This window comes from Chiloscyllium plagiosum, unplaced genomic scaffold, assembly GCF_037043375.1.
Source record: "Chiloscyllium plagiosum isolate Xiang-an unplaced genomic scaffold, Cpla_swu_hap1 HiC_scaffold_7, whole genome shotgun sequence".
NCBI classification, from domain to species: domain Eukaryota; kingdom Metazoa; phylum Chordata; class Chondrichthyes; order Orectolobiformes; family Hemiscylliidae; genus Chiloscyllium; species Chiloscyllium plagiosum.
The window spans coordinates 9,501,544-9,528,842 of record NW_028270145.1 but is presented as its reverse complement, the minus strand read 5'-3'; the positions used below and the strand labels follow the sequence as shown (position 1 = coordinate 9,528,842).

At 40.3% G+C, this 27,299-nt stretch overlaps 1 protein-coding gene across 2 annotated transcripts in view; it reads left to right on the top strand.

The window, feature by feature from the left end:
• Positions 1-27,299, top strand: part of tyw5 (tRNA-yW synthesizing protein 5) — a 64,098-nt gene that overhangs the window by 18,978 nt on the left and 17,821 nt on the right. Inside the window, exons 2-5 of one of the 2 annotated variants that reach the window (XM_043692957.2) lie at positions 8,478-8,632; positions 14,126-14,195; positions 17,848-17,892; positions 23,213-23,350. In XM_043692957.2, coding sequence (XP_043548892.1) covers positions 8,478-8,632; positions 14,126-14,195; positions 17,848-17,892; positions 23,213-23,350 — 408 coding nt within the window. The remainder of the gene's footprint in view (positions 1-8,477; positions 8,633-14,125; positions 14,196-17,847; positions 17,893-23,212; positions 23,351-27,299) is intronic. The other variant, XM_043692958.2, reaches the window with a different exon arrangement.

Genomic DNA, 27,299 nt, shown 5'->3' with positions numbered 1-27,299 from the left:
GAACATGCTGGAAAGTCTGAGGGGTCTGCTGTTGTTCTTTGTTCGTGTTTGAGGAACGTATTCGACAGACTGTGTGATTGAAGTAGTTAATTAACCAAATTAGAATATGTTCACTTATGGTGGTGCTTAGCCATTGTATGTTACCAAGATACAATCAGCCAAGATCACATTAAATGCCAGAGCAGGCACGAGGGGCTGATTTGCCTACACTTCTCCCAGCCCTTACGTACCATGTTGGATATAAATGCTTTAGAAAAGTGGAAGAGATTGAACTAGGTCTGGACAAACTACCCTCTTGGTTGAAACCGAAAGTTCGTAGTAATCCTGTAGTCAGTGGTTGGGAAAGAAGCCTCTGAGCTCTATGGCATTTGGTGGACCTAGATCAAAGCTGATGACGAAATCAAGATGGAATATTGCTGAGTGGCTTCACTACTGTGAATCATGCAAGAACATTCCTCCTAAGAAATGCTAGTTCAACAGAAAAATATTCAAAATTAGTACTGCAAGATGTGCCAAAGGATACATTTTCCATTTTGTAATTCCTTAAGAATTGATAGGAGACTGAACTCTATTATGAATATTAATTTGAGAGAGACAAACTGCTTCTCAAGGCTAACCGAACCCTTATGAAATCATGAAAGCTGCCACATTTCTAAAAGTGTGGTGGTACAAATAAAAGTAATTAGGAATGGAATGCATAGAATATGTGTGCAGTGCAGAAAGCCAAAGGGACAGCAACATATGACACAGCCAATCTTCTCGTAGAAAACCAAATGTTTCCTGAATGTTTGTAAATATGGGATTTGTGGGAAATGATGTACATTATTTAAAAACGTTGAATTTTAGCCTTAAGCTAAATGTGCAACAAATGTGACAAAGTAACCATTTTGTGGTGAACTGCTGTGGATAAGAATTTCCTCTATGTTGACTAACAGCTACAGCAATAGATGACAATCTAAGTATACAAAAAATAAAAAGTGCTGAGAATCTCAGCAGGTCTTGCAGTATCTGTGAAGAGAGAAATAGATTTAATGTTTCAAGTCCATTTGGAAGTGCAAGTTTTATTGTTGACAAATGGTGGGAGTGTAGGGAGGGAAGAAGAGGAGTAAGTGTTAATGGTAAGGGAGTGCTAATCATAATAGAGGAGTGATAATCGATACAGAATAGATATTAATGGTAGATGTGAATAATAGAAAATAAGTCACCTCTGCTGAGAACAAACCTATGCAAACAAGCCACTGGAGTGATCAGCACAGAGGGTAATCCAAAGGAGGACAGTGTTCATGCTCAGAAATTGCTGAACTTGATGTTGAGTTCTGATGGTGTCTCAATGGAAAATGAGATGCTGTTTCTCCAGGTTGTGTTGGTCTTTGGAGTGCCACATCAGGCCTAGGACAGAAATGGTAGCATGAAGACAACATGATTGGGTCATATTTATAGACCAATGTGCTTCGCACAACGGTTGCCCATTCCATGGAGGGGGAACTGCATAGTGAGCAGCAGATATGGTCAATGAAATTGATATAAGTAGAAATAAATTGTTGCTTCACCTGGAAAAAGTGTTTGGGACCTTGGACAATGAGGAAAGGGTAATAAAAGCATGATTAACAACAATTGAACAGGAAGGTATCAACGAGGCTGAAGAGGTGTTCGGAGTGATGGAAGAGTGGACTCAAGTGTCATAATGGGAATGGACCCTGCACAATGCTGACGAGGTAGGGGAAAGGCATGTTTGATTGTGGCATCCTTTGGAAAAGGATTATTCGTTGAATGCAAAGGCTGGTGGTGTGTAAAGTGAGGAGCAAGGGAACCCTCAAATTAATAAGCATGATACAGTGCACATGGAAATCTGGAATAAAAATAGCGAATGCTGGAGTAACTCAGTAGGTCTTGCAGCATCTGTGGAGAGAGGTTGAATGTTCGAGTCCACATGTGGATCTTTGGAGCTGAAGATAGGGTTTACATTGTTGACAAAGGGTGAGGATGAACAAATGGATCAGATGGTGAGGGTGCACAGAGCAAAAGACAAAACGGGTGCTAACTGTGATAAAGGAAAAATTGAGATGTAAATATATAATATAGGTATGAATGGTAGATTTGAATAGGAGAAAAGAGGTCAGCTCTTCTGAGAGTGAAATGAACAAAATGTGTGTGTATGTTTATGTTTGGTTGGTGGGGGAAAGATGAAAAAACAAAGTGGAGGACACTGTTCGTAGTCTGAAGTATTCAAGTACAATGTTGAGTCTTGAAGTCTGTACAGTGCTTAAGCAGATGATGAGTTGTTCCACCTGTTGTGTGAAATGTTTTGGAACATTGCAGCAGGCCTAGGATGGATTGGTTGGCAAGGGAGCAAGACGGTACATTAAAATGACAGGAGAAAGTGAGGTCTGCAGATGCTGGAGATCAGAGCTGAAAATGTGTTGCTGGAAAAGCACAGCAGGTCAGGCAGCATCCAGGGAACAGGAGAATCGACGTTGAAGGGCTTATGCCTGAAACGTCGATTCTCCTGTTCCCTGGATGCTGCCTGACCTGCTGTGCTTTTCCAGCAACACATTTTCAGCCCACATTAAAATGACAGGCAATGGTGAGGTTGAGATCATTCTCACAGACAGAGTAGCACTGTTACACAAAGTTAAAATGGTGGACTGTTAATGCTCTGAAGTTTTTACACTCACTGTTGATTCTTGAAGGCTGTACTGAGTAAGCAGAAAAAGCGAAAGGGAAGAAATGCGGGAAATGAATCAGACAATGATAAAGGCTCTGTTAACCACAGTGGCGAGTGATTCTTGGTTGAGAAACAAGGAATCTGTCAGAAACACTCTTATCGAAGTCCCATCATTCTCTGTCGTTGGAACACTTCCAACAGAGGTGGAGAAATGAGTAGAATGAAATTGAGTCCTTACCAGAAGCAGGATGTGAGGAAGTGTAGTTGCGTTAACTTTAGTTGGGAATTGATACGTTTTTCATGGATATTTGGAAATGAAAGAGAGAGAAGTCAACTGCAGCCTGGGTAAAGATATGGGAAGGATGAAAATTGAAGCAAAATTGATGAATCTTTCTGATTCTGGACGAGCAGGAAGTAGGATTGATAATTTCGTTGATGTACCAGAGAAAGAATTATAGAAGTGGGCAACGTTCCACTTACTTGACAAGAGACAAGCATAACTGGGACCAGGCAATTATCCATTAGTCACAGCTTTCACTTGGGCAAAGTGAAATGAGTTTAAAGGAAAAATTGTTCAAAATGAGAATGCACTCAACCAGGTGAAGGAAGGCAACTGTGGATGCGGACTGTTTAGGCCTCTTTTTAAGGAAGAAGCATAGAGCCTTCAGACCATCCTGGTGGTGGTTGGACTTGTAGTAGGATTGTATGTCCATGGCAAAGAGGAAAGCGGCTGGGGGCAGGAAACTGGAACCGATGGAACGTCTCAGTATCACAAGAGACTGGATGAGCAGAGAAAAAGTAGTGTCAAGATGGAAAGAAATGAATTCAGTCGGGCAAAACAGGTTATAAGTGTGCCATGGCAGTTTGTGGATTTTTGGAAGAAGTAGAAATGGTTTGTGTAGGGTTAGAGCTCTATGAGAAAATTATGGAGGTGAGATCTCCAGAGGAGATGAGATTAATAACAGTCCTGGAAATAACAGCTTGATGTTCAGTAATGGGTCATTGTTCAGGAGGAGGATAGGAAGCAGTGCCTGAGAGTTGGCATTCAGCCTCTACAAGACAACAACAGCACCATCCTGTAAGCCTTGATGACAAAGTCAGGGTTATAAGCATTGAAGCAGTCAGTTATCCTTGAGGTCAGTGCAATTAGTTTGGATGACTTGCATTGTGTTATACTGAAGAAAGTGATTCAAAGTTTTAATTGCATCCAAATGCACAATGTGATTCCACTTGTATCAACAATCTGAGTTTTTAAGGTTGCAAAGGTCAAATGATTTAACACCAATGTTGTAGCTATCAAACAATCTTTTCAAGGTCAAGTATAAATTCAGGTTCAGCACAGTGTTAGAAATTTTAGGGGGTTATAATCAACCTGTTCTGAGATGTTGTGGAACAGGTGGGACTTCAGCCCAGACCTCCTGGCTCAGAAATAGGAATGCTACCATTGTAACATAGGAGAGTTTGTAAGATTGTTAACAGTGTAGAAAGGCTTGCCTATGAATGCTAAAGGTAAAGACACGACGTACCAGACATAAGGCTACTTTCTCATTAAAGAGAGACAGTGGCTTAACCTGAGGGTTACCATGTGTCAGATAAGAGGAGATGTTGAGATAAGAGTCATGGTAAATGACGTCATTAAATACAATATACAAACTCAAAAAAATCCAGACCATCATCTGCGCCCTTACGGAGGCATATGAGAGTGTAGGTCTCACCCTGAACATCCACAAGATGAAGGTTCTCCACCAACCTGGCCTGGCATTGTTGACCAAACCCCTGGCCATCAAGGTCCATGGGGAGGCCTTGGAGAACAGTGACCACTTCCAATACCTTGCGAGTGTCCTGTCGACCAGCAGTTATTGACGAAGAGATGCAGCATCATCTCTAGGGTGCTAGCACAGCCTTAGGCTGCCTGAGGAAAAAGATGTTCGAGGACAACAAGATCAGATTCAGCAGCAAGCTAATGGTATACAGAGCTGTCGTGATTATTGCCCACTCATATGGTTCTGAGATATGGGCTGTCTACAGGCAAGCCCCAGGTGGACTGAGGAAGCTCTTCAGTGACACCCACAAGGCCTCTCTGGTGAAGTCCGACATTCCCACTCACACCTGGGAATCACTGGCCCAAGACTGTCCAAAGTGGAGGAAGAGCATCCAGGAAGGTGTCAAGCTCCTTGCAACTTGATGTCGGGAAAAAGCAGAAACCAGGAGAAAAAGGAGTGCGTTGCCACACCAATGCCCCATCCACCCCTTTCCATGACCACCTGACCCAGGTGTAACAGAGTCTATAGTTGCGTCGGACTGTTCAGCCAACTGTGGACTCACCCTGAGAGTGGAAAAGTGTCATCTTCATCTGTGAGGGTCTGCCAATGATGATGACGACAGCCTATATAATTATAACTTCCTCTACTAGTGCAGCTGTAAACACACTCAATAACTTTAAATCGTACATACTCAGTCTGTCACTGTCTCCCACACATTCACTGACTGTTACACATGTTCACTGTCACTAATTCACTCACTTATTTGCACGCTCTTACACTAACACAGGAAGCAACTGTTGACAGGTCACGTCATGGAACGGACCTTGGCTGTTGAGGACAAGAGAACGTTAGCCAGGTTGGAGTAAAGAACAGACCTCTGCTGTTGAGGGCAGGGCGTAGGAGCCATTTGCAGCTAGGTTAATCTCATCAGATCAAACTCCAGTAATCTCCAGCATCTGCTATTTGCCAAGCTGTCACAACCATTGTAGCATCTCTCTAATATACTGGCTGGTCCCTTCGGAAGCTCTGACTCGCATTACAGCATGCATTGGCAACTAATATTGAAAGGCTGCAGCAGAAACATTTTGAATGCCCAAGAATTGGACCAGATTGCATGTCAGGGCTGCCTACTTGCTGTTGTAGTCAGTCTCATTTAGCACTGACCCACAATGCAGGCAGTATCCTTGCCTTGCATTGCCTGCTGTGCCAATCCTGTTAGTGCTTTGATGTTTCAGTGAGAGCCAAAGGCTACTGCTGCATTGAGGTGCTGTTTAGTGCAGACACACAGACTGCTTGAGAATCATTCTGGAGGTGATGGGTGGGAGGTATTCTTGATGAATGGCATACTGAGACACCAATCTAACACCTCACCTACAGCGTGTGCCAGCTGCTTCTGCAGCAAAAACACAGGGTTGAGGGAGAACAAAATTCAATGCAGTGGATCTCCACATGGGATGGATGGGTGTTTGGGATAGTGTGAGGCAAAAGGAGACATGAAGTCCTTGGCAGGGAGCAGGGAGGTAACGAGTAACCAGACAGGGTCTGCCCACTTCAATCTGCATTTCTACTATCATTTGTTGTCCCCTAGATGCAATCTGCAGCTAGAAAATAGCTGGTGCAGTGCCCAGGATGGGTGAAGTCAGTGTCACTTTAATGGACAAAAGTCTAGCATCGTCAATTGCTGGACCCTGTGACATTGCTTCATGAATTTTCTCACACATCCATTTGCAAACCCCAGCCACAGTTAACTTGCAGTCGTTTCATTTCTCATTTGCTATTCATGCAGAGGGCAAGTTTGAGTCAGACACAAATGTGACTGGTATCATACACATTGTCCATGGGCACCTCAATGATTTTGCAGTTAGCAAAAATGTCACTCCAAAAGACCATTGCAGGCTGAAGCTGAACCGGTATTAGTGCAACTCCCAACGATGCAGTGAGAGCTACATAACTTTGCATTATCATTTGTCATGTAAGTTCAATGATAGTCTATACGAATGAAGCGAGAAGCTGAAAGTTTGATGTGGATCTGGGAGAAAAAAGGTAATGGAGTGCTATAGGCTCTCTCTCCCTTTTTGATTACATTTAGCAGTAACTCAGCTAGCAGGACCAAGACCATCTTCACCAGGTTGCAGCACATAGTGAGCCTGAAGGGAATGAATGATGGAGGCATGTCCCTTGTTATCAGGGTAGGGCACCAGTGACTCTTCTGCTATCTAAGAACCCTTTTTCTCCTCCTGTTCCCAATGTATATCATTTCCAGCCCTAGTCCTGTGACCTCTTGCTGGTATGATATTGGTCACTGTGGCTACCTACCTAAGAAGGCGAAGGCTGAAGAATCAGGGATGACGACAAGCCCAGGAACAGCAGCAGTCCAGCATGGAGGATGAGGAACATCCAGCTCAGTGAGAGGTCACAGTTGTAGGATACATGAGGTGCACAGGGGATCGGGGCTTTCAGTCCAAACTTCATTTCCTGAAGATGGGTGAGGTGTAAGTGTTGATCCAGATTCTTCATGTCTCAGGACACTGTTGAAGAGCTTTGTTGGATTCTGGAGCAGCACCTGAGGGTTGCAGGAGGCCACTCTCTCCTGGTGGCTGGAAGGTGACTGCTGCTCTGAACTCTGTTACTGGATCCTTCCAGGAAACCGTGGGTGACCTGTGTAGGATCTGTCAGTAGTGCTCTCAAAGATGTATCAGAACACCGACCAATGCCAACCATTCATTTTGATCCCCCGTGACGAGCTCAGTGTGTCAGCTTGGGCAACATTGGAGAATTCATCAACAGGAGGGGCTGCACTTGATAAATGATCAGGCTACCACTTCCTTGGAAGTGTGTGCCCACTACCCTGTAGCTGCCACAGCATGTACATCCTGGAGCACTCTCTTGTACCTGATGTATTTAAGGTCCAGGACCTCATAAAGCTAGTTAGTGGAATACAAGCACTACCCATTGTGATCATGGCTCATGACACCATTGCACTGATGTGTAGTGCATATTTAATTTCATCTATGCCTCATCCAGGGCCTTCATGGAGCAGATGATAGAGCTGTTGAAGGTACAGCTCCACTGGTTGAACTGGCCTGGGAGGATAATCAAGACAGAGGTCCTGATGCGCTGTGTCTACAGAATTGGAACGAGCAATGAAGCAATATGCTAGATGCTGAGGAACTGGGGGATGGGAGTCATCTTCTGAGGAGGAAGAGGATGAGCAGATTGTGGAGGCAGAAGCTGTCCTTGTCCATGACAGAGCTCAGCTGCCTACCCTTAGTCCATATCACTCCATTCCTTGCAGATATGACTGTTCTTCTTGTTTGAGCCCACATAATGAATTTCAACCACAGAAGGATCACAAGCAAATTTAGTCGTTTTGCCCCTCTACTTGCTCAGACAGTGTCCACAGTGACTTAAAAATTTTTAAAGTTGCATCATAGAAAGCATCTTATCTAGTTGCATCACAGCTTGATGTTGCAACTGCTCTTTCCATTCAATAAATACTGACAGTTGGGAACACAGCCCAGTTTATCTTGCAAACCAACTTTCCTTACATTGACTCTCTGCTGCCTTGGGAAAACAGCTAACGTAATCATAGACCCCTCCCACCCTAGTTATACTGTCATCCACCCTCACCTGTCAGGCGGAAGATAGAAAAGTTTGAAAACGCACACCAATACATTTAAGTGCAGTTTCTTCCCTGCTATCAGACTTTTGAACGGTTCTCTCATATATTAAAGTTGATTTTTGTCTGCACCTTCTCTGTAGCTGGAGCACTACATTCAATATTCGGTTCTAATACCTTGATGCACTTGTGTAAGGTATGATTTGCCTGGATAGCATATAAAGCAAAACTTTTCACTGTCTCAGTACATGTGACAATGATAAATCAAATCAAAGTTTGGATGCGATACTTACAAATAACTACTGCAGTTATGAGCAGGTCTGCAAATATAATTTCACAAAATAGTTGACTGCTGGAAAATGTTTTTTTTCAATTGGGATTTGAATGTCAATTTGCATTTCCATTATATTTCCCTCCCCATAAACCTTAGAGAAAACCTGCAGTTCTTAAAGGAATCCCCCTCGGCTCGTGCACATCAAAATGGACAGTTGACTACCTGAGTACGACTGGAGGAAGGCAGGAGGTCAAGGTTCATGTTGCATCAATACCACAGATGGATTTTATCAACAAAAATTTTATCTACAGGTACTAATATACTAGTCTGCTCATAGATTGCTTCTTTTGAATTTAAATTTATTTTCTATAGAGTGCATTATTGTTAGTTTCAGAGCAATATTTAATGTAATGAAAATGTTCACAGAGTTACGTTTCTGCTCTGATTCAGTATCTAATTGTACTTGTGTGTTTGACACAAACAAACGCTAGATTATCAAGATTTTGAGTTCAAATTTAGGTAACTTATACAGAACTTATACAAAGAGCTGAGCATGATGCCACTTTGAATGATGAATTGTGGAGTTGCTCATTTTAAATCATTCTACTAAGAGCTTCCAGTAGAGAGACAGGTGAGAAAATAAAATGGTTGGTCTTCCTGAGTTTTTCCTGTGACCACTTAGAGTTATTTGGTGAGATTCAATTGTAAAAGCTGCAGCACCAATGCTATCATACTTATTCTATGACTTATGCTATCCCAGCACCCTTTCCTTCCTTCCAAACTTTTTGAAAAGACACATATTCCTGAACATTTGGTTCCCAGCTTTGATGTCCTTTATAACCATGTCTGTCTAATGGCTATAAGATCTTGCCCATTAACCTGTATTTGTGCGTTAATTCATTTATTTTTATACCTGAATACTATAAGCATTCAAGTAAAGTGCCATTAAATTTGCTTTTTTTTAACCATTATTTTCTCTTTTTGACCTTATTTACTGCTCTTATCCAATGCTTATATGCTTTGTCTCTTCCTTACAACTCTGGGTATTATTGTCCACATGCCTGTCCATGTAATTCTGCCATATCTTCTTGTTTTGTAAACCTAAATTTCCCTCTTCCAAACTTAACCCCTTCCCCGACTAGTTTTAAGGCCTCTCTACAGCCCTAGTGGCCACAGCAGTGGTCCCACCTTGCTTCAAGTAAAGCCCATCTCACTAGAAAAATTCCTTTCCACACCAGTACTCGTGCCAGTGCCCCATGGAAGCCATTCTAGCTGCACCAATCTTTTAACCATGAAAGGGTTCAGAAAAGATTTACAAGGATGTTGCCAGGGTTGGAGGGAGAGGCTGAACAGACTGGGGCTGTTTTCCGTGGAGCATCGGAGGCTGAGGGGTGATCTTATAGAGGTTTACAAAATCATGAGGTACATGGATAGGGTAAATAGACAAAGTCTTTTCCCTGGGGTCGGGGAGTCCAGAACTAGAGGGCATAGGTTTACGGTGAGAGGGGAAAGATATAAAAGAGACTTACGAGGCAACTTTTTCTCACAGAGTGTGGTACGTGTATGGAATGAGCTGCCAGAGGAAGTGGTGGAGGCTGGTACAATGGCAATATTTAAGAGGCATTTGGATGGGTATATGAATAGGAAGGGTTTGGAGGGATATGGGCCAGGTACTGGCAGGTGGGACGAGATTGGGTTGGGATATCTGGTCGGCATGGACGGGTTGGTCTGAAGGGTCTGTTTCCATGCTGTACATCTCCATGACTCTTATGTTTAACTCCTTAATTCCTGAATATTGGACTGTAGCATTTTCCCAATGACAGATGTTAAGCTGACTTGCTTATAGTGTCCTGCTTTCTGTCTTCCTCCCTTTGTGAATAGAAGCATCACATTAATGGTTTTCCAACCTGCTGGAACTCTCCAGGAATCTAGTTCTGAAATATTTTGATCAATGCCTCCACTATCTCTGTAGCTACTTCCCTTTAAAAGTCTTGGATGCACGGTATCAGGTCCTGACAACTTGTCTGCATTTAGTGCCTTTAGTTTGTCCAATATGTTGTCCTTCATGATAGAAGTTACTAGAAGATCTTTCCTCCCAGGAGCACCTTGTATCTATAATTTAATGATGATAATGACCTCCACTGTGATGACCAATGCAAAATATTATTTTAAATTATGTGCCATTCCCTAATCCCTGTTATCTGTTCACCAGTGTCATCATCACATTTAGTTTAATTACTCTCTTTTTGTACACGTGCAGAAATTCTTGCTGTTTGGTTTTATATTTCTTACCAGTTTAGTTTTATAACCCATTTCCTTCCTGTTTATCAGGTTTTTAGTCATCTGGTTCTAAAATCAATCCTCTGATTTACCACTAGTGTTTGGCGCTTTGCATGCCTTCGGTTTTGCTTGAATATTCTCCTTGATTGCCTTTCTTAACCATCATTCTCAATGATTCCTTTTTTACCAGAATAAATTTTTGCTGAGCATAATGAAGTATCTTCCCAAGTGTCTCATACTGGTTGTGCCTGACATTCCCCTTGGACTATCTAATTAACTTACTTTAATCATCTCTTTCTTCATACCTATGTAATTACCCTTATTTACATTAAGGACACTGGTTTCAGACCCAATTTGCTCTCCCTCAAAGTAAATTTGAAATTCACAACCATGTTGTGATCACTACCATCTAGAGACCTTCACTGTGAGATTTCTTCTTATTCCTATTTCATTGCGTGTTATTAGATCGCCTATTCCTGGATTGGTCCTGCAGAGTACTGCTCCAAGAAACAATCCCTGATGTATTCTACAAATTTGCCTTCAAAATTACCCTTGTTTGTCTGATTTGTCCAATCATTGTGGAGATTAAAATCGCCCTTGACAGTTATAGTACCCTTCTTACACACCACCATGGTTTCCTGATTTATACCTTGTCCTACAGTGAGGCAATTCATGGGGAGCCTACAGAGGACTACCACCTGTGTCTACTTTCCCTTGCTATTACTTAATTCTATCCAAACAGATTGCACATCACAATCTGTTGTATTTACTTCATGAATCACTATGGCACTGATTATTCACGAAGCTACCTCACCTTTTTCCTTTTGCCTATTCTTATGGAATTCAAATACACTTGAATGCTGAGTTCCCAGTCTTGGCGACCCTGCAACCATGTCTCCATACTAGTTACCAAGTCATATTCATTTATTTCTGCCATTAGAAATGACTGGTTGTGTCATCAACTGTTCTGTCTTGATACAAAAGCCATGTAAAGAACCTTAAGCTTTGTCAGTTTGCCATTATTATTTACTCTCGTTCCAATTTCTGCTGCACTCTTGTGTATGTATTTTGTACCTGATTCTATTATAGTTTGATTATTAAGTTATTCACTACCCTGCACATCATCTCTCTCATTTCTTTTTGGTCCTTCAAGCTTCCCTTCAATAGAACCCTCCCCCCCTCCACTTATCTACATCTGATTTATGATTGTTTTACAATCAGTCAGAACACTGATCCCAGCATCATTAAAATGAAGCTTATCTCAATGGAATAGCTTCTCCGCCCCCACCCAGAGAACAGGTGACAGTGCCAGAAGAATTGAATCCCACTTTGCCATTTGAGGTCTAATCTTATTTACCCTAGTTCAAGTTACAAATGGTTCAGGTAGTAGTCCTGTGATTATTACATCTGTGGTTCTGCTTTTTCATGTTTTTGTAATTGGCAAGGTATAATGACTGGTGTTTCACCAGGATCAGTCCTGGCCCTCAAAGTCTTACTGTATATAAATGACCTGTATAAACAGACTGAACACATGGCAATTAAAGGATGACTTGATTGAAACATGCAAGATCCTAAGGTCCTTAACCAGGAGCGTGTGGAAAGAATGTTTCCTCCGCTGGAAAATCTTATCACTGTTTCATAGTAAAGGGTTCTAGGAGAAAGTGAGGACTGCACATGCTGGAGATCAGAGCTGAAAATGTGTTGCTGAAAAAGCGCAGCAGGTCAGGCAGCAACCAGGGAGCAGGAGAATCGATGTTTTGGGCATGAGCCCTTCTTCAGGAAGAAGAATTCCTGAAGAAGGGCTCATGCCCGAAACGTCGATTCTCCTGCTCCTTGGATGCTGCCTGACCTGCTGCGCTTTTCCAGCAACACATTTTCAGCTCATAGTAAAGGGTTGCCCATTTACGACTGAGATAAGGAGATTTTTTGCAAGCGGTGAGAATATTTGGAACCCTCTTCCTCCAAAACAGGTTGGAGCAGAGTCCTTGAGTATTTTTAAGGCAAAGAAAGATTCTTTTTAAGGAGTTGAAAGATTATCGGGTAGGTAGAAATGTGGAGTAAACTGATCAGCCATGATCTTATTGAATGGTGGAGTAGGCTTGAGGGCCTAGCGGCTTGCTCCTGCTCTTCCTGCACTTGTTGGCGTGTACTGAGGTGAGAGGGAGTCAGTGAATATCCTGCCTTAGTACAGATAACTGCAACTGCTGCAGCAGGGTTCAGCCTCATGGCTGCTGTGTGGAACAGGATTTGGGCAGTGAAGGTGCATAATTAGATTTAAAAGCTGTTGAACAAGCATATGAGGAATTAAAGCTGTATTGTTAAAACAATTAAGAGGTTAAATTAGAAGTGCAGTTTTTTTCCTTGTACATGACAAAAAATGAATTACAAAGATGTTGCCAGGATTGGAGGGTTTGAGGCTGAATAGGGCTATTTTCCCTGGACCATCAGAGGCTGTGGGGTGACCTTATAGAGGTTTATAACATTATGAATAGGGTAAATAGACAAGGTCTTTTCCCTGGGCTGAGGGAGTCCAAAACTAGAGGGCATAGGTTTAAGGTGAGAGGGGAACGATTTAAAAGGGACTTAAGGGACAACTTTTTCAGCAAGAGGGTGGTGTTTGTGTGTGTATTTGGAATGATCTGCCAGAGGACGGGATTAAGACTGGTACAATTTCAAAATTTAAAAGGCATCTGGATGGGTGTATGAATTGGAAGGCTTTGGAGGGATATGGGCCAAGTGCTGTGAAATAGGACTAGATTTATTTAGGATATCTGGTTGGCATGGATGCGTTGGACCGTAGGGTCTGTTTCCGTGTCGTCCATCTCCATGACTCTGTAAGGCCTTAGACTTGCGCATCTAGAATATCCTATTCTAATTTATTTCTTTCAAGTGATGACTGAAGTTAAGGCTCCAGAAATGATTCAGAGGACCATTCAATGTGACATACAATTTGAAGGCTTGTAGTTGTCAAGCAGGGTTATAGAACGAGGACTTTTTAAATTGAAAATATAGACTTGTAAGAAATATTATTGAAGTCTTTAAAACCGTAAAAGGATCAGATGCTGTCCATATGGATAGACTATTTGAGCTAATAAGGGAAAGAAGAACTAATAGGATATCAGTACAAATTGCAAAGCAGAGACAGGTGTGATGCCAGGAGTGTACAACCTCTGGAATATCCTGATACCACTGGTTGACTGCAAGCCTTCACACAATTGAACAAGTTCCTATGAGTGATGAGCATCTTGATCATTTGCAAATAAGTAAGGTAATGGATGTTTGTGATGCCAGTTGCCATGAATAATTGCCCAGAGCTAACTTGATCATCTTCATTTCGCTCCGTCAAGGTAGAATAAATTCATTAGATCAACTGGTCTTTTGCTGTGATTTTATGTATGTTTATATGTTCTTATTCTTTTGGTTATCCAGAGATCAAATATTACTGGAGATGACTTAGTTAAATGATGTTTTCGTTGTTTGTGGCTTCAGATTGTAGGTTAATTGCTTTTGATTCTTGTTTGCAGAACTTTACCATTTGATGTTTTTGTGAAGCGAGCAGCAGAGTCAGTCCACACAGAATACTTCTTATCTGAGGTATTAATCCAACCAATCCTAAAACTTGCACTAAAACAAAAATAGAAAATTTAGGAGAAACTCAGCATTTCTAGTAGCATCATGGAGAGAGAAACAGTTAATCTTTCCAATCCGGTATGACTTCTTTGGAACCAAGGTTGGTTATGGCAAGTTTATTTCAGTGGGTTAAAGCTAATTCAAATTGTTGCCAAATGATGAGAAAGTTACATAAAAACATAACATTGAAGCAGGAGGAGGTCATTTGGCCCTTCAAGCCTGCTCCGCCATTTATCACGGTCATGGCTGATCGTCCTACTCAATATAGTTTCATAAGTAGCCTAATCCTGCTTTCTCCCCAATAACCATTGATCCCATTTGCCCCAAGTGCTATATGTAGCCACATCTAGAATACATTCAATGTTTTGGCATCAACTTCTTCCTGTGGTAATGCATTCCATAGGCTCATCACTCTTTGGGTGAAGAACTGTCTCCTCATCTCTGTCCGAAATGGTCTACCCCGAATCCTCAGACTGTGACCTCTAGTTCTGGACACATCCACCATTGGGAACATCTTCCCTTCTTCTATCCTGTCTATTCTTGTTAGAATTTTGTAAGTCTCTTTGAGATCCCCCTCATTCATCTGAATTCCAGCGAAAACAATCCTAACCTAGTCAATCTCTCCTCATACATCAGTTCCACCATACTCAGAATTGGAGTCAAAAAGTGTTGTGCTGGAAAAGCACAGTCAGTCAGGCAGCGTCCGAGGAACGGGAGAGTTGATGTTTCAAGCATAAGCTCTTCATTAGGAATGTTGGAAGAGCTTATTTTCAAAACATCCACTCCTGCTCCTGGGATGATGCCTGACCGGCTGTACTTTTCCAGCACCACATTTTTTGACACTGATCTCCAGCACTCACTTTCTCCCACCATGCCCAGAATCAGCCTGGTAAACCTTCGTTGCACTCTCGAGAGAGAGAGAGAGAGAGCAAGAGCATCCTTCCTTCGAAGAGGAGACCAAAACTGCACACACTATGCTAGGTGTGGCCTCACCAAGGCCCTGTATAACTGCTACAATGCATCCCTGCCCCCCTATTAATGGTAACAAAACCATTTCTAAATTTTAACTCTGGCTACAGCAACTTTGCAAGTTATACTTGCCGAGAGAAATGTAAAATATTTCAACTGTTTGGTATTGAAAATAACGAATTACATTGGACCACAGAATCGCTACAGTGCAAATAGAAGACACTTGGAAGGGTATCCCACCCAAGCCCATCCTATCCCATAACCCCACATTTACCATGGCTAACTCTCCTAGCCTGTACGTCCCTGGACACTATGCGCCAATTTAGCATGGCCAATCCACCTAACCTGCACATCTTTGGACTATGTGAGGAAACTAGAAATTCAACAGAAACCCATGTGGAGGTGGGTGGAGCATATAATCTCCTCACAGACAGATGCCCAAGGCAGAAGTTGAAATCAAGTCTTAGAAACTGTGAGGCAGCAGTGCTGTGTGCAGGAATATTTTCGGTTCACGTTGGCAAAGTGAGAAACAATATCAAGTAGGAAGTTCTATCTGCCAAGACTTGAAAGTTTTAACGGAGCAGTGAGGTACACACTCTGTTTTAATATATATATAAACAATACCTTTGTGACTGAATCACGGTTAATAAAGCCATAAGGTACATATTAATGAAGAAGAAATTGGATATGTAGAAGATCTGGATGATTAAATTTTTTTCACAAATTCATGGAGGGGCATATAGTGTTTACTGTCAGTTTAGGTACACAGGAATGAACTTTGGAGTCAGGCATATTTGCTTCAGTATGGATAGGGTGAAGAGCGACTTTATATATACTGATTGTATATGCACCTCTGTTCTATATCTGTACTTCATTGATGTCAAAAGGAGATAGAAAGTCCTCAATGGGATAGAAATAAGTTGTGGCAAAATTTTGGCAGGTGAAGTTAAATGTGGGAACTTGTCTACTTTGGCAGGCAACATTTTTAAACATGATTTAAATGGAGAATTACTGCAGAAATGGAGGCTCGGAGGAATCTGGGTGTCCTGGTACATAAGTCTCAAAATTGTTTACTGCAAGGGAAATGAATATAACGTCTGAGAAATTTTACTGCTGATGTACAAGACCTTGGTGAGACCATCTGGATTACTGTGTTCAATTCTGGTTGTCTTATTTTGAAAAAAAGATATAGCTATTGCCAGAAGTAGTTCGGAGAAGGTTCATTTGAATCATTCCTGGGATGAAAGAGACCTATATGTGATGAAAGTTTGAACATGTTGAGCCTTTACCTATTTGAATTTAGAAGAGTATGAGCTGATCTTATTAAAACATGTAAGATCCTGAAGGGACTTCACAGGGCAGATTCTGAGAGGATATTCCCCTTGTCAGAGTGATTGTAACTAGGGGATAGTGTTGAAGGAAAGGAGATTTTCCATTTATGATGTCATTATTCTGTGGATTTCTTCTTCCCCAGAATACACAGGATGCTGGATCATTGAATTTATTCAGGGCTGAATTGGATTTTTGTTAGGGAAGGGAGTCGAGGGTTATGGCAATTAGACAGGAAAGAGGAGTTAAGAGCACAACTAGATTTAGGTAGGACAGACTCAAAAGAGCCAAATGACATAATTCTATTCTCAAGTCCTGTGTTCCTATGGTATGTTGTGGTGAGTAGGTCTTAATATGTTGTCTCAGAGTTTTTTTAGTAAATGTATTTATCTAAAAGGATAAGAACTTAGCTCATGCCTCTTCCACACTTCAAACTTCTATGATTGAAATTGTTATCTACTGTGTCTCCAAACCTTCCTCTGTTCTTGTTCCTCTCCTGAAAATGCATGCTGAAATATGAATGATGAATGGGGCAGGAAGCCATTTTTACCTGGGCAGTGAGTATTACTGGGCAATCCAACTTTACCAGTCCATCAGAACCAAACACAAATGCCCTTTCAGCAACAATTTTTGTGTGTGTTGTTTCTCTCGCCAAATTCCAAAAGATAAAACCAGTTGAATAGAATCACTATTGAAATGCTAGTTAAGGTTTGTTAGAATGGGCACTTTAATCTACATGACTCACCATGTGCTGTTATTCTTTGAGCCACAGGAGAACTCTTAAAATTTCCAATTGAAAGATATCAAAATTACAAAGACAATACAACTATGAATGATAGTTGCTGCAGATTATATGCTAAAATTATTTAAGTCCTTAAACTTGATCAAAATAATTTATTATGCAAGTACAAAAGCAATCAGTTTGACTTTTCAAAATGTGTCACAAAGAGAAAAATTGCTATTGTCTTGTCTTACAGAATTTTTATGGATTTTGTAGTAATTTGTATGACTGTGCTTATCTACATAATTCATTTGGTTTAGCGCTTCAACAGACTGGTTGAAGTTGAAACACATTTGGCTTAACCTCTTCAGGGATTTGTTTTACACCCATTTGCCTCAAAAATAAGCCTGTGAATTGTCTAATGTTTCTTTGAGAACTCTGCAGGGAGCAATCAATGAAAAGTCAAGACTGTAGATGAGTTTATTCCAGAACTTTTATTGACATTTGGTTGTATGAAAGTTTAACGACTCCTGTAACTTGCACAGATTTATGAGTTGAATGCTCTTATGACTAATTTAATGATTATTTCTCATGCAGGATGAAAAATATTATTTAAGGTCATTAGGAGTAGACGCACGGAAGGTGAGTGAATAAACAATGAAGTGTTTCACAATGTGCAGCTCCTAAACCACTACCTATGCTTATTTTATTTCTAGTTTTCTCTTTTGCTGTAATGAAGTCATGTTAGGCTTCACTTAGTGGGCTCTGGTATCTATTAATATTTCACAAATGCTCATGCTGTCAGCCAACACATCTGGTGCTTTGTCTCTTAACAGCAGCATCATCAGGTCTGATCCCATCCTTACTGACTTTCATCCATGGAGAATATCAAATTGATATCATTGTATAGTGTGCAGTGCTTACTTTATCCACTTGTGTAATCCACACTGTCTGTAAGCCATTTGCCACATAAGCCAGGACTACAGCCTGTGACCTTCTTAATCAGTATATTCATTGAGTAGGCAGGGCAACCTTTGCTAGAGGACCTCAACTAAATAACTGCTGGTAGTCAAATATTACTTAGGCTATTCAGTTTTGACCACATCCTGTCAAATAGATCATTGTACAGTTATTTGTAGTAAACCTTCTGCAATCTGCAGATAATTAACTTTCCTTTGAATCCAGATCAAATGCAGTAATCAGATTATGCAATTAGAAAGATCTCAGATGTCACTGCTGTTATTAAAAGATGCATGAACACAAAGGAAATACAGAAATATGGACTTCAGGTCTCACATTTATTATTAATAATATGCTTCACAACAGGGAACTTTGTAATTATATGACATTTGACAGCAACAGATTCATCACAAATTCTAGTTTATTGCAAAACTTTAATATGCTATATATTAGCAAAGCAACTTGAATTAATATTTTAAAAAGTACTTGTAAAATGATATATATGAAACTTTAGGAATTATAAAGGATGCAATGACCAGAATGTTAGAGCCCTCACTGAGACTTAATTTTTAAAAATTATTTAATTAATTTTGGTTTGAAGCTGTGAACTGAGAAATGTGAACTGAAAATGACCTTTGAACTGTGGGTAACAGCTTGTGTTAAAAGGCAAACAGACCAAACAAGCTTTGATTTATTCGTGAGGGCAGACCTGGAAGTTAAATGTGGGTTGGTTCCCAATTAAAAGATTCTGAGATACTTCGTCGCAAGGGAAGAGCATTCTGTTTAAACAGGTAGCAGAAGCTGGCTATTAAGAAGGTCAGTACCTGGAATTTGATAGTAGCAAGTCTAGAAAAGATTTTATGCTCAAGCAGATGACAGATTATTGCAGATGTTGGAAATTATTGCAGATGTTGGAAATTGTACTGAAAACAACAAATGCTGGAGATTACAGCAGCTCATAGAGCATCCATGGAGAGAGAGCAAGCTAATGTTTCGAGTGTAGATGACTGTTCATCAGAGCTGAAGTGAAGTGTGGAGGGAACAGCACTGGATCTAGGGGAGGAGACAGTCTGTCAACAAGTGGTCAGTGTTGGAATTGCGTTTTGGACTGTTTCTCAGTGGAAAAAGGAACCTGACTGTTGATACCACAGCATGAACATTTGAAAGCTCCTTGCCTAATCTCCCATTACAGTTCTTGGAAGTTCTGAGAAGAGAAAACTAATTTGTAACTATTGCCGCCTTTATCTGAGTAAACTGTAAAGGTGAACCTGAACAATATCTTCAGAAAATCAACAAGAAACCATTTTCTATGCCTGTGGGACAACACTTCATGAAAACCACTTAAGTAATCTGGCCAGCTTTGTTATTTTCTTTTAGATATCTCTTAACTGTGTTTATTTGTTTGCTTATCTATCTTTTGTGTGACTGGGGCTGTAAACAAAGGCTGTTAGGTTTAAAGAATATGCCAGTTAGATTACTTTGTTGTTTAAGAACAACAAGTTCTTAAGTTAAGAAATTGTTAATAAATTACTCAGTCTTTTATCTAAGATAGAAACAGGACTCTGAAATTGATTATTCAGACACTCTGGATTTGGTTGTACAAAAGTCTAGTTTGGAAACATTGGGGTTAATTTTAAAGGTTTTTGAAGATCTTAATTTTATTGCATTGCAAATACAGAGGTAGGAATGATGATTTGGTTTGGATGTCTCTGTCACAACAAGAAAAATGAAGTCAATTTTATATGTGGCTCAATAAAGATTGAAGTCTAATGAATTGAAATATATAGTTGTGTGGAAATCACAGCAGGTCAGGCAGCATCCATGGAGAGAGAGCAAGCTAATGTTTTGAGGAATTCATAAACAAGGATTCAAGTTTTAAATTGAGATGTTGCTTAACTCCAGATCAGAGAGCACCGGATTATAGATGAACCTGATTTACTATGAGATGGATGATAGGCGAAGTTATGGATGATGTCAGATTGAAAAATGGAATGTTGGAGGCCAGCCAAGATGAATGAAACCTGCTCGTAACAAAAGCATAAATCAGGTTTCAGCAGCAAATGAGTTGAGACAGGGACAGAAAGTCACAGAGGCGGATACAGGACTTGTACCTTGTGTTTTTCTGATTGTTGTGACAATGTGGTTGTGCGGCGTTGGGGGTGGGGGCGACTGGAGTGAGATTGGGTGGTCAGGGCCAGGTTGTGGTCAGGCCCAGGGATTGAATGTGTCAGGGATTGAGGAATGTCAGGGATGGGGTGTTATGTAGTTCATGGGAGCAGGTGTCATTTGTGAGTTGAGTATTCAGTTTCATGGTTGCCCGAGAGTTACAGTGAGTTTGTAACCCTCTAATCTTTCCTGAATATCTATCAAGCTTAAGTGAGTTGGAACCGTTCAAACTCTTGGAGCCTAAGGGACATTTTCAGAGGATTCCAGATGCAGGTGAAGCACCTATCAGAAGTTTCAGTTTCCCAGGTATTTCCCACAGAATCAGCCACGAAGGGGATTCTGCATGATCCTGATGCACAACTCCAGTCTGTGCTGTTCCACTTACATGTAAACCTATCTGTGTGTCTTTTAGTTAAACAATTAAACACTCAAATGTATTGGTTAGTAAATCATTTTTAAAACACTTGCTGCAGTCAAACCCATTAAAGGATGGGCAAAAAATGTTAGGCTCGTCAGAAATACCCTCTTTCAATGAACAAATAAATAAAAATTGAAAAGTGGACAAAGCAGGCAGCCATTGTACCATTTCACACCGAGCTGTAGCAAATGTGTTTCGTAATTTTGCCCAGATTGTCAGGTGTATGAGGTGCCTACATCAGTAACATTCGACCTTTAGTCCCTCCTTTTAAAAAAAATCAAATTCCTTAGTTAAAGAATTTATAAGATGCATAATATTTTAATTGATATTTGTGAATGAAGGAAAGAATTAAATAGCACATCTGTTTTTGGATGCAGTAATATTAGAGATCAGCTGCTTATTCTGGTTTCTGATTGAAAGTTACATGTTGTACAAAGGTGGGAATGGATAAACACAAGGAACATCTGATCCAGGTGGACCCTTACTAGATGAACAATGAAATACTGCACACTGCAGTACACCAGAACTGCAAAAAGTGGAAGAACACCTATACAATGTATTCGCCAAAAACGGATACCCCCGCAATTTCATCAACAGATGCCTAAGGGAAAGACAACGGAATGAGGACATGCCACAACCCAAAGGACTAGCCACACTACCATACATCAAAAACATTTCTGAACTGACAGCCAGACTACTGCGACCACTAGGACTCATAACAGCACACAAACCAACAGCCACTCTCAGACAACAACTCACCAGGACGAAGGATTCAATACCCAGCATGAGCAAAACTAATGTAGTGTACAAAATCCCATGCAAGGACTGCACAAAACACTACATAGGACAAACAGGAAGACAGCTAACGGTCCGCATCCATGAACACCAACTAGCCATGAAACGACCTGCTAGCCTTAGTAGCCACACACTCAGATGACAAGCTACATGAGTTTGACTGGGACAACACTACTATTATAGGACAAGCCAAACAGAGGACAGCCAGGGAATTCCTAGGGGCATGGCACTCATCCACAGATTCAATCAATAAGCACATCGACCTGGACCCAATATACTGGCCACTGCAGCGGACAGCTGGAACTGACAACCGGAAGCGGCAGGTACAAATCACTATAAATGCCGGAGGAAACATCACAGAAGCGCTTCACAGGAGGCTCCCAAGCGCTGAGGATGTCACCTAGACAGGGGACGAAACGTCTGCAACACAAATTCCCAGCTTGGCGAACAGAACCACAACAATGAGCACCCGAGCTACAAATCTTCTCCCAAACAATGAAATACTTTTTTCACTGGAGTGATTATGTTCTGAGAAATGTTTTATTATTCCAGTAAAAGGTAAACTTTCAAAGGCCTGTATCTTCATGCATTTTACTGAAAGTTTGTGTTTAATGGATTAGTGGATTTGGTGTTGAGGAACCCTGAATAGTTTTAAATCTGTGGCCATAAGAATCCTTAATCCAGCTCTGGTGAAGATCACTGTAATATGTAAATTTGTTATTTAAGTCGAAATAGTAAAGTAAAATTTACAAAAATTGGGTGAAGAGAAATCACAATAAGCAATGTTACCTTGTGAATATTTGATAGCTTGGGTCAGATTTCCCTCTCCAACATTAGTTTCAGTTCAAGCACTGTCTTGATTTTAAAATTCTCATCCTTGTTCTCAAATCCCTTCAGGCCTCACTCCTCCCTATCTCAGTTGAGTCCTCCAGCTCTGAAATAACTGAGCTCCCTTAATTCATGCTCCTTGTGTGACTTCAATTTTAGATGATCCACCACTGGTAATTGCAGGTGCTGAGGCCCGCAGCTCTGGAATTCCCTTTGTCTACCTGCCCAACTACCTATATCTTCCTTGAAGACATACTCTAAAATCTACCTCTTTAACCAAGCATTTGATTATCTGCTTTTAAGATGCCCTTATAACGCTTGGTGACTCCTTTGTTTATCATGCTCCTGTGAAGCTTTTTGGGGCATTTCATTGCATCGAAGGCACTATACAAGTACTAGTTGTTTTATTACATGTATTAAACTTTGTGCTTAATCAATCTTCCTAATATTTTAACAAAGGGATCAAAGGTTAATATAAATTGTTTCCATTTAAAAGGGGTGTGAATCTAGTCAAAATAAATGGATTAATGTTGCTGTCAAAGTAACGGAATAATTTATTGAGTGTTAATCAGATAACTGTCAGATAATTTTCAGGTTTGATACAGTTAATTGATTGTTAATCCTAAATGCAACCACTACACCTGCAAGTTTGGAATGGCTTAATAATGACACTTGTACAAATTATCAGATTCCAATGCAATATCATTTCTTAACGTAGCCATTTTATACAAAGTTATTTCTATTAGTTTGTAGATCAGAGAAGACCTGACAACATATTTGTTGATTTAAAAACAGGATGTAGCAGATATCAGAAAACAATTCCCACCTCTAGCTGAGGACATCAACATCCCAGAGTTTTTTGAGAAGGATCAGTTTTTCTCCAGTGTTTTTCGCATCAGCTCACCAGGCCTGCAGCTGTGGACTCATTATGATGTATGTAGCATGACCAATGTACATAACATTACTAATAGTATAGTGTATTTAGTATAGTAGTGTATAGCAGTAGATATTCATTTGAAGGAGCATGTGTTAATATGGTGATTCTGTTAATTTGTATGTATTGTATGGATATATTAAACATTTCCCAGGATAAGGCTTCTTTCCAGTTTGAAGCCATGTGGTTAGCCAGCCAAACAATACTCACATCAGCCTTCTCCACTTCTATATGATATAAATGTTCAATTTAATCTTAAATTACATGTTATCTCACCTGCTTTAATATCTGACTGTTAGATATGCAAGATAGCTTAACATCACCTCAGATAAAGACAGAACTTTTATTTCCATCATAACCTTATGTTTTGGAAGTCACAAAGCACTTCACAATCAAAGTACTTTTGTAATGTAGATAAAATATAGAGAAAAGCAAGAACCAGCTTGCACATAGCAATGAAAAAGATTTCCACAGTAGTTCTCGAGCTGGAGCCACAGTTCCCTGGAGGCTCACAGACTTTTCAGGGTTCCATGAAATAAACAAATGAGCAGATGTTGACATCACATAGTGTTGGAATGAAGATCATTTCAGTTATTTGCAGCATGTTCACAAATTGGTGGGCTATTGTTAATATATATGAATCAGCTAGTAATTGATCCAAGCCAAAAAACTACTGAATTACCAAATTTGGTTTTAGTGTTATTTAATTGAGTAGCAGAAAGATGGTCTGAATACCAGGAGAACTGACTTCCACTTTATCCACAGTCCATTTACATTTATGTTAAAAGAGTGCTGAGGCTGTAATTTAATGTCTCATTCAACAGATGGCAGCAACAACAAACCCTCAGTATTCACCAAATCAGTATTCACATAAGTCCACACTAGAATCATAGAATCCCTACAAGTGACTTAATCCATTGAGTTCACACCAACCCTCCAAAGAGTATCCCACCCAGATCCAAGCCCCTACCCTATCCTGTAACCCTGCATATCCCATGGCTAATCGCCTAACCTGCACATCTTTGGACTATGGGAGGAAACTGGAGCACCTGAAGGAAACCCATGCAGACATGGGGAGAATGTGCAAACTTTACACAGACACTCACCAGAAGATGTAATTGAACCCAGTTCCCTGGCGCTGTGAAGCAGCAGTGAACCGCTGTGCCACCCACTAAGTGCTCCAGTCTCAGGAAATGGGACTTTCAGCCTTCCAACTGAAGAAGAATGCAGCCACCTTGAAGCCGATCCTTTAACGTGTTAGTATTTACAAGTAGATGTAATGTACAGTAAAAGAAACAAAAAAACTGTTGACTGTCAGTGGATGCAGGTAAGATGTTAACGTGGTTGGAAGTCCAGAACCTGATGAGATAGTTTCAAAATAAGGGGAAGCCACTTCGGACCAGACCAAGAGAATTTTTTTTACTCCAAGGGTAGGGAATTCATGGAATTCTGTATCCCAGAATTAAAGAAGCAAAGAATAAGTTAATTAAGAAAACCTTTTGTGATCTCATAAAATGAGGCATTATTTTGAAATTCCCAATAAAGTAAAAGGGATGTAGATTGCAATCCCAGGTGGTTGTAGAAGCTCAGTCATTAAATATTTTTGAAGTAGAACATAACAGATTTCTAAATACCAATGACTAAAAGGGTCTCGGGGATAGTGCGGGGAAAAGGCATTGAATTGGTTAATCAGTTACAATTGGATTGAATGGCAGTGTGAATGGCTTACTCCTGTTCCTACGTAATTGTGCTGGGTCTTTGATCAAAGTGAGATGAAGGTGAAATGCTTTGACAACTGCAAATTTTGTGTCCTGTTTCTGAGAGAAATTTTAAAATGTATAAAGTATTTGACATCCCTAAGAAGACCCAGTACAGTAGTTTTGTCGTAACTGTGGATTCCCACATAGCCAGTGTTCTAAATAAGCTGAATCAATAACTGTAGGTCGAAAAGAACATCAATCAGTGCCGTTTTTCTTCTGAACTTACAACCTGGAGAATAGGTCAGACTGATCCAAAAAATGACTGTTTACCTTGAAGCAGGCCAGGGTTTTGCTGGCTTAAGTAATTGTTATTGGCAGCTGAGAGTGAAAGTGGCTTCTACTCAGTCTCAAATGCCACATCTCCTCTGTGTGTTTGCACAGTACGGTAGTCCCAGCCTTCTAACAGAATTTTATAAAATAAACTGCATGTGACAAAGATAAAAGAGTCCAAGCAGTTTACCTTGAAAGTACTTTCCCGTACAACCTTACTCTCTATTAATGGGTACTCATTACCGGATATTATTGTTTGTGGTTACATATCAAATTCCATGTTTTATGATGCTGTTAAAAGTAGGAAACCAGTAATAGGAAATGAATGAGTCATGGTGCCCTTTCTCGAGGGTCTATCATATTCAGCTGACCACGTCATATAGCTGTAAAGCTCCCTTGGGCAAATTAACAGGTTTAACACTCATCATGCTTTATATTATTAAAGAGGCATAGAATAAATTAAATTAAACAACCTTTATAATGTCATAAAATGAGGCTTTTTAACTTTGAAATTGCAAACAAGATAAAAGGGACATAGATTTCAGATATAAGAATTGCAGTGATCAAAGAAAAATGTTGACTTTGATTCAGAGGTTGTGTTTCTGGCTGTTGGCTATAAAACACTGTGCAGTTATTAATACTATTCCAGGGACACAAAGTTCATGCATTAAATAATGTATAAGTTTGTGTATAAAATAAGTAATTCAGTAGGACCGGCTTTTGTTTATGAAAAAGGACGGTCTGGAACTGTTGAAAACTCAAGTAATTCCCACATATTTCCGGTTACTGCTACAACCAGAAACATTTGGACATAATATGAGTTGCCAATAGTTTCACGTAGTCCTCGGCTGTGCTAATGGGAGACAGCCCCAAGCAGCAATGTCTGGACAAAGCTACAAGCTGGGGTACTTTCATAAAACAGCATTAGTTCCACTGAATGCTAATTTAGTACTAGAATCTAATATATGACTACATAATAATGCAGCAACATCAGTGTGAGTCGAATTCAGATTATCCAAAATTCCAGTTGTATTGAAGTTGTCAACCATTCCACCAGCAGAATAGAAAATTCCGTAGGATGCTGTCCATGATAAACTTAAGTTCTGGACTGGTAACTCTGGATTAGCTGAACTCTTTCGTATGATCATGCCAGACAATCAGATCTGAGTTAAGTAACACAGGACCGTGAAATCACAGAGCTCTTGGAATACTGCCATATATTAAGAGCTCCCTGTGAAAGAATGTCCAAAGCCTGCAGGCACGGTTATTTGCTGTTCTTGTTTGGGACTTTTTGACATGAAACATGTTTATTAAGAAGTCAGGTTACATAGATGCCCTTTCATTCCCTTCATAGCTAAACTTGTGTTTTTACACATATTTAAAATTAGAATTATGAAGATGAATATTTGTTGAATCCCCAGCAATTTGACTCATCACAATTTCTCAGTAATGATTTTGTTAGAATGTCAGATGTCTCTTACCTGAAGTCAACAGCATCGTCAAGTTATCAATGGTGGTATGGTCTGACTGGCATCAAGAAACAGGTGCTCCCAGTTTCTGCACAAGGTTAAGGAGAAAACATTTAGTGTGTATTTTAAGAAGGGTAACCAAGTTTTTATTCCTGAGCGAGAGGAAAGAGGTACAGCAGACCAATTTGATGGAATAGCAATGGTTTTCCAGAATGTAACAAACCCAGTCTTACTGAGAGATGCACCAACCTGCAGATTTTTGAGGACAGTACTTAAATAAGTTAGAATCTAGACGTTTCTCATTTGTGCAGGGCTGGTAATCTTCATCAGAAATCCAATTAAAATGTAACAGAGGAATATTTGGAATAGAAGATCAATTGAAGTTCCTACTCCTGCAATAAAAGTATAAACATGCGGAGACTTGAACCAGTCTTGGCTGTAATGGTCCT